We start from the raw sequence: 13,897 nt of genomic DNA, 5'->3' as shown, positions 1-13,897 counted from the left end.
GGATGTCCAGGGCTGCCTATGCTGACCAAGGTCCCCCCAAGAGGCCTGGCTGTGTTCAGGTCTTCTGGCCAGGCTGTGCACCTGTGCGTGGAGAACCCAGTCCTGTCCCACCCTGGCCTCCCCGAGCCCCTGGGACATCGGTCTCCTGAGCTGGTCCCTGGGGTGGACATCCATCCCCCAGGAGACCCACCAGGGCTAACCCAGCCCACCTCCCCTGTCCCACCAGGGCTCCCCCAGGACACAGAGCATACAGCACACAGAAGAGGGGTCTGAATTTTATTCACAGACCCTGGGGGATGGGAGCCATGAGGACAGAGACGGAGTATGTGTTCTGGGGTGGCCCCTGCACCCTCAGGATCCCCCCGGAGACCCAGGAGGAGCCAGGGCGCGGGCCTGGGAGGGTCTCCGCCGTATGGGGCTTTTCCAGTTCCATCACTTCCAGCGTCCTCCGACCTTGCCCTTGGCAGTGGCACCAGCCTTCTTGCTGCTGTAGGCGGGAAGTGAGTTGCTCTTGAGTGCCAGGCCCCGGCTGAGCCCCCTCCCTGGTCCCTGCTTCCCGGGCACAGAGCAGGCTGCAGCGAGAGTGGCAGCAACTCACCTGTGCTTGGCTGGTGGGGGCGTACCTGGACAGTTAGTGTGGTTAGGAGCGTGGCCGGCTCAGCTGTCTGGGGACCCTCCCTGTATGCCCCCTGCTCTGCCTTGCTGGTGACCATCACTGTCCCAGTGATGCCACGTGGCTCGGGGTGGCAGCCACCAGGGGTCGGGTGACGGTTAGCCGGGAGGCTGCCACTGGGCTCCCCAAGACCTCTGGGCTGCCCAGGCCAATCCCTTGGACACATTGCCGTGCACACACACTCACACTCACACACATGCACAGCCTCTGTAAGGGGCCTGTACCGACCCCTGCCTGCACAGCAGTGGCCTGGGGGGCAGAGGACTGTGGGGTCACCACTACACCACCCCCTGCCCAGAGGAACTAGGGCTTAGCAGTAGTGGTGGGGGACAGAGCCCCCAAGTTGCCCTGGGGGACACTGCACTGGTGTGGCCTCTGGGGGGGTCCTGATGTGGGAGAAGGAGGTATGGTGACTACAGCTGTGTCACGACCATCCTTGGGGCAAGGCTGGCTGGCAGGCGCCCGGGAGACCAGTGCGATCCTCAGAAAGCCCTCCGCCAGCACCCCCATCTTAGGCACTCCTCGTGTGCAGGCAGGGGAGGCAGTCCCTGAGCAGCAGGCCTAACCGTGCAGGTCCCATGGGGCGTGGGGTGGGCTGGTTAGTCTTGTTACTGCTCTGCCCAGGGCCGGCCGCGCAGGTGCTCGGCTCAGTGGCCAGGCCCAGGTGGGCAGGTGGCGCGGCCGGCCCCTGTGGGAGAGCCAGGGTAGGGGTGGAGCTACTCACTGCTTCTGTGCCTGGTCGATGCGGCTCCTGAGGTTGGTGATCTGCGGAATGACACGGGACTCACTGGGACCAGGCTGGCAGGGCCAGGCCTGGCGCACGTGCAAGAGGCCCGGCCTGGCCCAAGGTTGGGCGGCTCCGGCCCCTCACTGGCTCCTGGCTGCTCGGTCCTCAGGTGAGCTGGCGTCTCCGACTAAGGCTGGCCTGAGCTGGCCCCGGCTCCCACACACAGCCGCCTGGGAGCCGGCCCTTACCTTCCGGCCTGCGGCAGGCCGTGGTGGGGGCACTGAGAGGAATGGGCAGCTGGAGGCCAGGCCCGCAGAACCCTCCTTCTAGCCTGGACCCTGGGGAGGCAGCTCTCTGCCCCTCGTCCCAGGGCCTCCGCCTCCTGACTTGGTGGCCCTGGGCAACAATCGGCCTGGGAGCCACGGTCCAGGCAGAGGGAGACACTGGCTTGAGGAGGAGCGGAGCCTTGCCGGCCGTGCCCCCGCCTCCAGCGTCCTCTGTGACCTTGAGTTTTGCCATGCAGCACACACTGCCAGCCCGGCCCGGGGCGGGCCTGGCTACTTACAACTTGGCCAGCATCTCCACTCTGGCCCGGGCATTCATGATCTAGAAAGACCGAGATGGTTACGGGGCTGGAGGGGCGGCTGGCCCCTCCGTGTGTGGGGACGGCCAGGCTGTGCCCTTCCGGGCCCCTGAGAGCCTGTCTGGGGGCCGTGGATGCTGTGAGGCAGCCTGGAGCGGAGGACACGCACCCCCCCACCCCGGGCACCGCTCCGGACACAAGGAGGGAGCGAGGAGATGGCTGCCCTGATTCTGCTGGAAGAAAGGAAGAAACGGAGGCACAGACTGGCCATGGGACTTGCCCTCAGCCCGAGGAGTGGCCAGCCAGTGGCCCCCGGGCATGCCTGTGTCAGGGGTCCCAGAGTGCCCTGTGCAAGGAGGCCGAGCACCCCGAGTGATAGCCACCCTCCCTGTGCCCCGCTTTTGGGCAGCCTGAGTGGCAGGCAGTGGGGCATCAAGGGCCAAGTGGGGGGCCTCAGGTGAGCCAACCGCCAGGCCTGCTCCTGCCTTGGAGCCCTGAGCCCCTCTCGCCCCCGCCTGCTGCAGCCCAATGCCTTCTGAGCTGACTTGGGGGGCCTTTGCCCAGGCCAGAGGGGGCTCATGAAGTGGACCCTGAGCTGGCTTTGCTAGGGCCATGCCCTCACAGTGGAGTCAGCCAACGCTGCCTCGCTCTGGGACCCAGGGACCACAGCTTTAGCTGGTGAGGGTGGGGGGAGGATCTGCGGCCCCTCGCCTCTCGCCTTCCCCCAACTGTCTGCCGGCAGGTGCAGCCAGCAGGGCACTCTGAACTTACGTCGTATTTCTGGCGTTTCAGTTTCTCCCCGAACTCAAACTTGTCCGTCTCCAGCTGGTAAAGAGTGTCCCAGAGCTCCTTGGCCTTGTCCCTGGGGGGCGGGGCGAGGGTGCCAGGCTGGCTGAGTCCCCGGCACCCCAGGGCTGTGGGGGCCAGGCTGGCTGAGTCCCCGGCACCCCAGGGCTGTGGGGGCCAGGCTGGCTGAGTCCCCGGCACCCCAGGGCTGTGGGGGCCAGGCTGGCTGAGTCCCCGCACCCCAGGGCTGTGGGGGCCAGGCTGGCTGAGTCCCCGGCACCCCAGGGCTGTGGGGGCCAGGCTGGCTGAGTCCCCGGCACCCCAGGGCTGTGGGGGCCAGGCTGGCTGAGTCCCCGGCCCCCCTGGGCTCTGGTGGCCAGTGAGGTGGCCCTCACCTCAGCTTGTCGTCATTCAGGTGGTCGATGTTGAGCGGCTTGCGTCTTTCCGCCAGGATCTTCTTCTTCATCTCCCGGGCTGTCTGCTTCTTACCTCTCTTCTGGTCGGCCTGGGGGGCAGAGGCTCTCAGGAGTGGCCTCTGGCACCTGCCCTCCCTCCCCTGGCACGCGCGCCGGCTCACCTTGGCCAGGTAGCTGCTGTAGTTGGCACCCATGGAGGACAGCGCCTTCTTCTTCTTCAGGTCGTCTTCAGCCCTGCGCTTGGCGTCTTCTTCCTCTCGGCGGGCCTTCTCCTCCTGTGGAGACCCGCCCCCATGACGGTCAAGGGCTGCACCTGCCTGGGTTTAGAACTTTCTGGAAGGGTGCTCCAAGCTCCTCTGTGCTCTGCCGTGGGGCGGGGGGCAGGCTCACCGCCAGCCTGTTCTGGCGTTCTCTCTCTTTCTCTGCCCGGATCCTCTGCTGCTCTGCTCTCTCGGCCCGGCGCTTCTCCTGTGGGCAGAGTGGGCGCTCAGCAGGGCCCGGCCCACCCCACCTGGCCCGGCCTGCCACACCTGAGCTGCCACTCACGATTCTCTCCTTGAGGGCCACTAACTCCTCCTCCTCCTTCTTGCGTGCCTCAAAGTGGCTGTCAATGAGCGCCTGCAGCTCCATGAGGTCCTTGTTCTGACGCTTCTTCTGGATGTCCTGTGAGCGGGACGGGTCAGTAGCCCCCTGGCCGTGCGGGCACAGCCTCCTTCCCGGCCACATGGGCACAGCCGCCAGTGAAACAAGGCCCTCATCATGGGCCCACGGCTGTTGCCTTCCCGTCCCCACTCCAGCACGGGTCCTACAGGGTAAGCGTGACCATCTTCCTATGAGAAGCCCTGGCCTGGCCTGGCCGTGAGGCAGTCTCTTCACACACCCCACGGGGCCTGACAAAGAGGTGCCTGTGTGCACAGAGGGGTGGTGGCTGGACAGGCGGATGGATGAGCAGAGGGTGGATGGACTGTGGATGTCTGTGTGGATTGTGGACGGGTGGATGAAAGGAGGGGGTGGCTAGAAGTGTGATGGAGGAATGGCTGAACGGTTGATGGATGGATAATGGCTGGGCAGACAAGTGGGTGGATGGAAAGCAGATGGGTGAGTGGTATGGATGGGACAGCTGTTCTTAGGGGAGGTCCCTCTGATGCAGGAATGAATTATGGCACAATTGCCTGGAACCAGGAGCGCCCTGCTCTGGCCTGTTGAGAGCAGGTGACCTCCGGGGGCCCGGGCTGAGGCCCGGGCAGGCCAACGTGTTGGTGTGGGTGACTTACATCAAAGTCTACTTTCTCTCCTTCTGGAATCTTAGGAGCAGTGAGCCTGGAGGGAGAGAGCGACTCCTGTGAGCAGGCTGACCGGACCCAGCCGACCCAGCCTCACTCGCCCCGGGCTGGGGCCGCTGCCCTCATGCTGTGCCTGAACGTGGCTTTTGCCAACTGTATGGCACTGCCTCTTGCACGCCGAGGTCCTGCGGGAAGACACCAGCCTCCCGGCTTTCCCGCCTGCTGGCCACGGCCAGGGCTGCCACGCTCTTGCGTGGCTCTCCTGTGCAATTTGCTGGCCCCTCTCCCAGCCTTTTTTCTGGGGGCCCCCCGGAGGAGGGCGGAGAGGGGGCTGGGAGGGAAGCTCTTTGAAGAGGAAATGAACCCCCCACCCCCAATCCGTTCCAGATGGAGCCAGGAGTGAAACAAGGGCAAGCGTTTCTTACAAAAGGGGCTGAGGCAGAGAGCGGGGTGTAGCGCGGTTCAAAGTTGGGGGGTGGGGAGGCCAGATGACTGCACGCAAATGAGAAACGTATGCGGGTGGAAAACGGGCGAGGCGCGCAAAGTCCCCGGCGAGGCCAAACAGCCCAGACCAAAAAAAAAAAAAGAACATTTTCCACACATCCAGAGAAGACTGATACCCCGTGCAAGCCGATGAAGGGGATGAAAGGCCAGCTCTGTGCGCCCACTCCCCCGCCCGGGGCCCGCCAGCCGCCGGGGTGTGGGCGCCCCCCGGGCCCCCGGATCGGCTGCCTTCCAGTTCTGGGAACGCAGCCTAAGGCAACAGCCGAAGGGTTAGCTAGCACTCCCCCAAGCCCCCAGCGTTATTTATGATGGTAAAATATTGGGGCAAGCCTGTGAGAGGTTAGGAAAATTACGGTTTGTTCAATGGATGGAATATTATGTGGCCATTCAAAATATTTAAGAAGACCACGTGCAAGCATGGAAAAACACTTATGCATAGCGCCATGTCTTAAAAAAGCACAGCCCGGGGTCGTATAGACGGCATGGTGTCTGCAAACACACAGAGCCCCAGTCTGCTCTCCCGGCCCTGCGCACGGAGCAAGGAGGCACTTTCCAAGCTTTCTGCACTTCTGCACAGCCTGGCGCGCCAGGAGGGTGGAGGGCACATGAGGGCTTTTTTCTTTTTCCCCCCTCTTCGTTTGACTTTTACGTATTTTCCAAATCTGGTTTAATGAGGTGTTTTATTTTCATAATGAAAACACAAACAACGTTTGTCAATGGAGAAAGCAGGGGCCAGCCTCACTCGCCCCAGTGTCACTGCAGAATAAGGTGCGGCTGATGGAAGTGAGCTGGCTGGCTCCCCAGCGGGGTCCCCGTGCAGCCCCGAGCCACCCGGCAGCTGCCACAGGAGCCCCACGCCAAACTCCATGGGTGGAAACCCACAGCAGTGGGCCGAACCGTGCCGGGCGCCCAGGAAAGCACCCATTCCTGAGACGGCACTCCCATGAAGCACCCATCCTGTTACACTCAGGCCTGGGGAGACCGCCCCCCCAGGGCCGAGGGTCAAGGAGGGGCCCAGAGAGGCAGTCGTGGGTCCCCCTTCCCCGTGGTCTCCATCTCATCTCTCCTGTCCTTCCTCTTACCCCCACCTGAACAGGCCCCTGCTTGTCTTGGCTGTCACTGCGTCCTGGGGCCAGTCCTCCAGGCCTGCGCTGGGTGACCCCAGGCTGAGCACCCTAGACCCCACTCGACTCCTCCAGGCCTCCCTGCCCCCCCGAGGGGTGCCCACTCCGTCCCGGCACTCACTTGGGCCTTGGTTTCTCTTCTGGTGAACCCGACGACACAGCATGGAGTGGGGGGAGGGCAGAGAGGAAAGAACAGATGAGCGGCAGGGAGGGGGCTGCAGCCGGGGGTCCCCTGAGGGTCACCTGCCTCTCCAGCTGAGCCTAGCCCCTGCCAGCTTGGCCCTGCAGACACACACTCCAGGCCAGGGGACAGTCCCTGAGGGTGGGGCCGGGAGAGGAGCTTGACAGAAAGGAGGAAGAGAGGCGAGGCGAGGCGAGGCGGGCAGGGGGCTGCGGGGGGCAGAGCGGGCCCTCTCCTGCCTCGCCCTCCTCCCGCCTGCCTTCCCGGTGAGCAAGAGAGCTGCCAGCATGGGACCCCTGCAAGCAGAGCGGCGGGCACGGGCCTGGGGCACCCCTCCCCTGTGCCCAGGCCTGGCCCTGGCTGGCAGGGCCTGGGGTGGCCCTGGAGTACCAGGGCCCACCTGGGCTTTGATACCATCCCTAGCTCCGGGTGCCTGCATTCAGGTCTCTCCACCTGGGGTCGGCCAGGACAGTGCCCACGCAGCCACTCTTGGCACTAAGGGCAGGCCCCTTCCACGCCTCAGCTGGCTCTACCCTGACCCTGAGGAGGCCGGGATGGGCCCCAGGGGAGCTGCCCCGCACCTGACCGCTCCCACATTCAGGCCTGCCCACCACCCGGGTTGACCATAGCCAGGCTTGCCCCAGGGAGGTATTGGCTGGCCTGGCCTGGGCACAGTTGGAGTTGCTGCCTCTGGCTTCCGGGCTCCTTGTCTGACCCTGAAGAGCGGCTTGGGCCGGCTCAACTGCACACGTGCCTGGCAGCCCTAACCCCTCCCAGCAGCCTGCTTGGTGTGGGGCCTGAGCAGGAGTACCCTCGTCCCGCCCTTGCCCGGGTGAGCAGGATGTGTCCCAGCCCGGGGGACCAAGGCAGCCCGACAGGGGTGCAGCTGTAGACAGAGCGGGCAGAGCACACTGGGTCCTTGGCTGGTCCCCATCCCCGAGGTCCCCACTGGGGCCTCACCAACCCTGCTACGTGGTCTCACCCCCTCCTCACTTCCCTCCTGAGAAGGGCTGGGGACCTCTGCTCCCCAGCACTGGCCAACAGTTCCTGCCGCCTCCCACTGATGCCCCTAAATGGTCCTTGCCAGGGCCACTCTGGGAAGCCTGTGCCCACCAGCCAGGACTCCAGGCAGCCCAGCCCACTCTGTTCGCAGGGAGGCGGGAGGCGGGCGGCGGGCTGGGGGCAAGGGAAGGGGGCCTACCTTCCTGGACTTCCTCTGTACCAACAGCACCGAGAAAGGCAAGGGAGGGGAGAGAGACAGCTGTGAGCAGGGGCGAGGAGGGGGGAGGAGTTGGGGAGGGGTGGAGGAGGGGAGCAGGGTCCGAGCAGAGCCAGGCTGTGAGTAGGTTATGCACCCCTGGTTCCTTCTCGCCCGTGGCCACGGGAGCCACAAGCGTGGGAGTCACGTCACCTACCTGGCTCGTGAACTTCAGGGGCTAAGGAGGGTGGTGGAACCAGAGGCCAAGCCGTAGGTCAGAGGTCAAAGGAAAGGGATCCGAGGTTAAAGGTCACACCGGCGGGGTGGGGTAGGGGTGTGCAGGGAGCGAGCAAAATCTGTCAGAAGTAGGCTGGGTTCCCGGCCCCCCTCCATCTCCGGCCGCCGCTTCTCCAGGGCCTGGGGTCCACGCAGACCCCAGCTGCCTCTTGGCCGGGCAATCCCCAGCACCGCAGGGCCGCCACGGGCTCCGGACACCCACCCCCTTCCCTCCCGAGGTCGTCTTCGGCCTCTGAGGACCTGGGCGCCCCAGGTCTGGTCGGGAGTTGAGATGCCACAGCGGGAACCCTGGCACGAGGGGGCTCAGCCCCCCTGCCGGCCCCTCCCCGTGTGTGGGGAGGCAGGCCCAGGAGGTGGCCTGCGTCCCTGCCGCTCAAGCGCCTGCTGTGGTTAGTGGGTTACAGGGGGCCACATGTGGGGGCCCCTTGGCCGGCTGGGCCTCGCTGCGCCCCCTCCCCCGCCCCGCGAGGGCTCCAGCCGGCCCCGGGCCCCACATGGGGACCAGAAGTCCTGCCTCTCATACCTTCCTCCTGGACTTCTGTAGGGCAGGGAGCCGGGCACGCGGGCGGGAGGAGAGAGGACACGGGTGAGAGTGGGCCCCGTGCGGCCCATGCGTGCTGGCAGGGCGCTCGGGGCGGATGCCAGAGCCCACTTACCTTCTTCCTGGGCCTCTTCTGAATGTGGGGGCACCCGCAGCAGAAGGAAGCAGAGGCAGAGAGAGAGAGGTGACAAGCACAGGGGTTAGAGAGGGTCTTGGCGGCCCGGACGCAAGCCGGCCGTGCGGGATTTGGCTTGTAGCAGATGGAATTGAGGCCTGGCTAGGGCTGTGTGTGACACTTAGGGGCTTATGCTTTCCTGTCCGCCATTTGGATAGGAAAATGACCCCAGTGTCTCCCAAACATTTCTTCACACGGCACCCGGCAGGAGCCAGCGGCTCAGGCACGTCGGCCGGAGTGGAAACCAGAGCTCCATGCATGGCAGCTGGGGGCACCCACTTGCCCACCTGCCTGGCCACGAAGGAGCTAGAGTTATGACCTGCCTACCAGAGCCAGAGTCAGATCAGAGCCTGGGTAGAGGGGCAGGGGGAGAGAGAGGGGAGGGCAGGAAGACAGAGGAGTTAGGGAGAGAGACAGGGAGGGACAGAGATGGAGAGGGGATGAAGGACAGAGAGAAAAAAGGGGAGAGACAAAGGGTAGGGGGGACAGAGAGAGAGAGAGAAAGAGAGAGAGGAAGTGTGGGAGAGAAAGAGGGAGGGCAAGGGCCTTGTGCCCAACCCTCCGTGTTAATGAGTGAGAGTACAGGCAGATTCCAGGCCACGGCACACACCAGGACCCCCGCCCCGGGGTGCAGCACACACCAGGACCCCCGACCCGGGGGTGCAGCATACACCAGGACCCCCGCCCCGGGGGTGCAGCATACACCAGGACCCCCGCCCCGGGGGTGCAGCATACAAGGCACGAGGCCACTGCAGACCAGGGAGGAGGGGGACGTTAATGGGGACGGGACTGAATTAATGATGGAACCAGCACTCATTAATCGGGTGAGCGCATCCCTAATCGCTTGCCCAGTTAACGATTAGCGATGATCGTTGGTGACGGGTTAACCAGGTGGCAGGTGCTGGTTAATGGACCAGCCCAGGGAGAGGCCCCAGAAGGCCCCCTGGATGGTGGGGGGTGGGGGGAGAAGGCTGGGCTGCCCCCCAAGCAGCAGGGGTGGGGGATGGGCCTGTTTACCTTCCTCCTCGTACTGTTCTGTATTGGGGTGGGACAAAAGAGAGGGGCCTCGTTAGCCGGGCAGGGGCAGCAAGACTCCTCCCTGGACTGCCCAGCCAGGGATGGGGTCTGGGTCCTTGGGCTGCAGGAGCGGGTGGCTCTGGGATGGGGACCACCCTGGGTGCTCTTCCAGCTGTCCAGTGTGGCAGAGCATGACAAAGCCGGGACTGCGGGCCGACTCTGACTCGTCGGTGTGGGCGGGTGGGGCCGGCCAGAGCAGGGGCGCTGAGGGGTGGGCCGGGCAACACGCCAGGCTCCTGGGCCGGGGTCCCTGGGGCCGCTCCCCAGAGGTGCAGCGAGAAGCAGAGGAAGTCACTTACCCTCGACTTGTTCACTGCGGAAGGGAGAGGGAGAGAGAAGAGAAAGGAAGGTGGTGAGGGCCTCGGGTCAGGCAGGCTCTGCGTGGACCTGGGGTCCTGGGGCCTCTGCGGGAAGCCGAGGCCGGGGGAGGCAGGGGTGCTGTGCTGGCGGGGGGTACTCACGCTTCCTCGTCAGACATGGTGGCTGCTGGCTGTTCCTGCAGGGAAAGGGCCCCGGGACAGGGTTAGCGACTACTGCCCCCGGAAACCAGGCTGGGCTCGATGAGGGGGTGGCGTAGGCCCCTCAGCGGGCTGCCACAAGACCCCCGAGTGACAAGTGGAGCCAGAAAGCGGCAAGGGCACATGGCACCCCTCCCATGGAGGGCACAGGGCCGACATCTGGCCTGGCTCAGCACCTCGGGGTGCTCCCCGGCTGGAGCCGGCAACCCGGGTGGGGGACGACCCAGACCTTCCCCAGCGTGCCCACCCCCACGCTCCTGTGAGGACTGCCTTTGGGGATTGCATGCTTTCCTGTAAATTCCCCTGGGTCCCCTGGCCCTCCCGGGCTCACTCTTGCAGAGCCTCAGGGCAGAGGTGCCCTGTCCCCTTGTCGCTCCCTGCCTGGGCTGAGCCCTGAGCTCTCCAGGTGCTCCCAGTCTGGAGCTGCAAGCAGGTTGACACACCACCATGCTGACTGCTCCTGGCCCCAAGCTCCTTGGCCTCCTCCCAGGGCCTTCCCTGGCATGGTGAGGGGCTGTGGGGCCTGTGTGTGTGAGGGGGGGCAGCACCTGTCAGTCCCCATAGGGTGCCAGGACTGGGCTATTTATAAGGCACCAGCTGAGACGTCCAGAAATAGCAAGGCGCCTCCACCAGAAACCCAAGATGGTGGAGGAAGGCCCGCCCCCTAGCCCACACCCTACAAGGTGCCCCGAAGGCCTTCCAGGGGAGGTAGCCAAGGCCAACCTTCAGGCAGGGACACCTAGGCCCCTGTCTGTCCTGGGAAGGGAGCCAGGCTCTGTCAGCCCGGGAGGGCAGGGTGCAGTGGGCCCCTGTGCGTCTCCTTCATCTGCTGTCGGCCACTGGCCATGCCCTCAGCCCCAGCTCCTGTCCAAGCAATGCCACCCATGGGTCCCAGTGTCCTGGCAGAATGGCGGTGAGGGGAGCTGATGGGCCAGGGCTCCGGAGCCCAGCCTCTTCCTCCTCGTCCGATATCCCTGAGACGTGAGGCCCAGCCATCCCTAGATTGACCCACACAAGCCTGGTCCCAGCCTGGGAGCTTGACAGCCACTTGGCCCAGGCAGAGGCAGCTGTGTGCGCTGCCTACCGGCTCCCGGGAGCATCCATGGGAAGGGCCCAGGCAGCCGGGCAGTGCTCCTGGCTCAGGCATTGTCCCTCCTGCTCCCTGTGGTCCTGGGCTGCTGCCTCCACACAGGTGACCATGACCTCCCACTGATGTCCAGTGCACGGAACCATAGGTGTGGGGCAAGGCCTGGGTTCAGGCCTCGTGCTGGAGGGGAACCCCTTGGTGTGCCCCTCCAGTGTGCGCCTCGCCCTGCGTGTGCAGGCAGTCCCAGCTGCCTTTGCCCAGGCAGGTATCTGTCGCCCATACTGACCTGCTGGCCGAGTCTGGGAAAGGGTGAGCTCCTGTGGGATCGGCTACAGACACGGCCCCTGACGCTGGTCCTTGTGTTATAGGGACACCCGATCTCGCCCATCAGCCCATTGGCTGGTGGCGGGCAGGGACAGGGGCCGTGCCCATGCAGGCCCCTTACCAAGTATAGGAAAGGCCGCAGGACGAAGGAGGCCGGAGGAGGAGGCAAGGGCCTCGCCCCCCTTCCAAGTGTCAGCTTCTATTTTTGCCACCAGCAACAGATTGACAAGCAGGGGGCGGGGTGGGGGGCGGGTGGAGGTCAGAGTCCAGGGCTGGCCTCGAGTCACGTCGTGGTGTGGTCCGCAGGGCAGGGTCCCCTCCTTGTGGGTACCCCTTGGCAGTGGACAAGGTGTCTGCCCGGCGGGGCTCCATCCATCATGTCCAGGGGGTCCGTTGGCTACAATGATCTCTGCGGGCTGTCCAGCCACCACACACTGCCCCTCAGGTCATGTCTCTTGGCTCCGAAAGCAGAGGCCCCAATAAACACCCGCATGCGGGCACAGGGCTCGTGTCTGCGACCGGTGGGGCCCAGAGGGAGGACAGCGGCTCCATGTCACAGGTCAAGGGTTAGAGATGCTGTCAGGAGGTGGTCTCGCTCAAAGCCCACCTCCATGTTGGAGAGAAGCCAGGGTCGGGCCGGCCCCTGACTTGGGCAAGCACACTCCAACACCAGCCCACGGCAATGTCTTCGGGGGGGAAGGGTTGTTGTCCTCATCAGCAGCCCACTCTGGCCAGCTCTCTGGCCCATGGGACCTCCTGACCAGCTATGGCTGCCCAGGCCCCAAGCTGGCTCACGAATTGGTTCAGCCAACAGGACCCTGAGTAGGCAGACAAGGGCCCGTGTTGCTGGGGTCAGCCTGTGTCTTACCCAGATTGGCCCAGTTGAGGGGGATGGAGTCTTCAGGGTGGTGCCCGCCGGTGGGGGTACAAGGAGCCCTGCAGTGCCCTGCCTGGCCAGCAGGGGAGGGTAGCTGCCCGCTCCACGCCCTTGGCCTTGGCAGGTGCCCTCTGCTGAGGTCAGAGGAACAGGCAGGGTCTATTTTAGGTGCGGGGACCTCTCCCTCAGGGCACGGGGCCTCGGGCACCGCGGGACCGAGCAGAGTGGGCAGACTTCACGGGCCCCCACAGGTAACCATGCTCTGAGCCTACCTGACCTGGCAGAGCCTCCTTGGGGACAGAGGCAGCTGGGAGGGAGGCTCACGGCAGAGGGCAGCGTAGCAGAGGCCCGGCAGGGCGGCCCGGGGAGCTGAGCTCCTCACTGAGGGCCTGGTGTGAGGCAGGGTCGGGCGGGGGCTACTTCTGGAGGAGCCGGAGACAGTGCACTGAGTCCAGGAGGCAGGGAGGGAGTGGCCCGCGTGCAGGGTGCCCCCCCGGGGTGTCCCTTGATATGGGTGCACATGGTTGGAGGGTCAGAGCCCATAGGACCCTGAGTCTTGTCTGGGTGCTCTAACCTGACCCAAACATCTGAGCAGGCCTAGCCCCCACCCTGCTCTACTTGGGTCCCGGCAGGACCAGAGCGAGGCCACTGACGCAGTTTCAGGGGGCCCAGCTGCTCTGTCCCTGCAGCTATAGCCCTATTCCTACACGTCCTCTGTGGGTGCCCCAGAGGTATCGCATGGACAGCGGCCATTGTGACCCAGGCCTCTGCAGGCTCTGGGGAGTGGGGTGGGCTGGAGTCCTGGAGAGATAGCCCCAAGGCTGGCAAGGAAAGGGGCCTGTGGGGGACCCTAGCTGGGTAGGCTGTAGCCCTGCATGCTTCCGCCGTGGAAGGTCATGGCGGGACATTGAGACCAGAAGTGGCTCTGGAGGGTTTCGACCCTCCTGCGCCCACCCATAGGCCAAGTCAGCAGCTGAGGGGTGGAGCTGGGGACGGTAGAAGTTGGGGCTCAGGGCCCTGTCTTCACAGAGGCTCCCTGCAACCGAGGGAGGCAGGGTGCAGCCACAGGCCCAGGAACATGGGGCAGACTCCCTGTCCTCCACAGCTGGCCCCTTGCCTTTCCTTCCCTCCTTTCCCCTCCACCTGCTGTCAGCCACCTGTCCAACTTTCCACACATTCAGCTCCCATCTGATCATCCCTGGCTTGTCCATGCACCCTCCACCCTTCCACTCAGCTGCCTGTCTGTCCACACACTGACCCATCCATCATCCATCCACTCATCTCTCTGCTGGGATGGAGGCTGACCCCACGGTGGCTTCTGCTCTCAGGGGGCACAGAGCAGGCCACAGCCCAGAGGTGCATCCTGTCCAGATCCGATGAGGCTTGTGTCAGCCCATCCGGCGGGGAGGGGCTGCGGGCCCTGGGCGCCTCCTAGGCCCACAGTCCCGCAGAAGGCCGCAGGCACAGCTGGACCTAGGGGTCTAGACCTGCAGGCCACAGGGCACGGTGCAGGGTGGGAGGGCTGG

General features: G+C 65.1%; 1 protein-coding gene across 6 annotated transcripts; it reads right to left on the bottom strand.

The window, feature by feature from the left end:
• Positions 1-296: 296 nt before the first annotated feature.
• On the bottom strand, positions 297-13,856 carry TNNT3 (troponin T3, fast skeletal type). Of its 6 annotated transcripts, XM_040971084.1 has the most exons (16): positions 11,457-11,595; positions 10,027-10,061; positions 9,865-9,878; positions 9,506-9,523; positions 8,429-8,446; positions 7,693-7,713; positions 7,479-7,493; positions 6,218-6,236; positions 4,460-4,505; positions 3,732-3,848; positions 3,576-3,653; positions 3,347-3,460; positions 3,165-3,274; positions 2,755-2,845; positions 1,398-1,438; positions 297-487 (listed from the first exon to the last, which is right to left on the bottom strand). In XM_040971084.1, the coding sequence occupies exons 1-16, from the start codon at positions 11,556-11,558 to the stop codon at positions 433-435; spliced, it is 894 nt and encodes a 297-aa protein (XP_040827018.1). In that variant the 5' UTR covers positions 11,559-11,595; the 3' UTR covers positions 297-432. The 6 variants fall into 6 exon arrangements, with proteins under 6 accessions (XP_040827018.1, XP_040827019.1, XP_040827020.1 ...); XM_040971085.1 differs by lacking the exons at positions 7,693-7,713; positions 11,457-11,595 and adding an exon at positions 13,682-13,856 and having other exon boundaries at positions 10,027-10,051; XM_040971086.1 differs by lacking the exons at positions 7,479-7,493; positions 7,693-7,713; positions 8,429-8,446; positions 11,457-11,595 and adding an exon at positions 13,682-13,856 and having other exon boundaries at positions 10,027-10,051.
• Between the last annotated feature and the right edge of the window lie 41 nt (positions 13,857-13,897).

This window comes from Ochotona curzoniae, unplaced genomic scaffold, assembly GCF_017591425.1.
Source record: "Ochotona curzoniae isolate NIBS_2020 unplaced genomic scaffold, NIBS_Ocur_1.0 scaffold_4937, whole genome shotgun sequence".
In the NCBI taxonomy this organism is placed as follows: Eukaryota; Metazoa; Chordata; class Mammalia; order Lagomorpha; family Ochotonidae; genus Ochotona; species Ochotona curzoniae.
The sequence above is the reverse complement of the archived record's forward strand: the minus strand, read 5'-3'. Positions and strand labels throughout refer to the sequence as shown.

What these genes read in the sequence shown, in the direction of transcription:
- TNNT3 (XM_040971084.1), bottom strand. Translation starts at nt 11,558, where the DNA reads ATGGGCGAGATCGGGTGTCCCTATAACACAAGGACCAGCGTCAGGGGC. An exon ending in TTCCCAGACTCGGCCAGCAG is followed by an intron (nt 10,062 to 11,456) that starts GTCAGTATGGGC and finishes CTTTCCCTGCAG; the next exon opens with GAACAGCCAGCAGCCACCAT. An exon ending in AACGCCAGAACAGGCTGGCG is followed by an intron (nt 3,461 to 3,575) that starts GTGAGCCTGCCC and finishes GGGTCTCCACAG; the next exon opens with GAGGAGAAGGCCCGCCGAGA.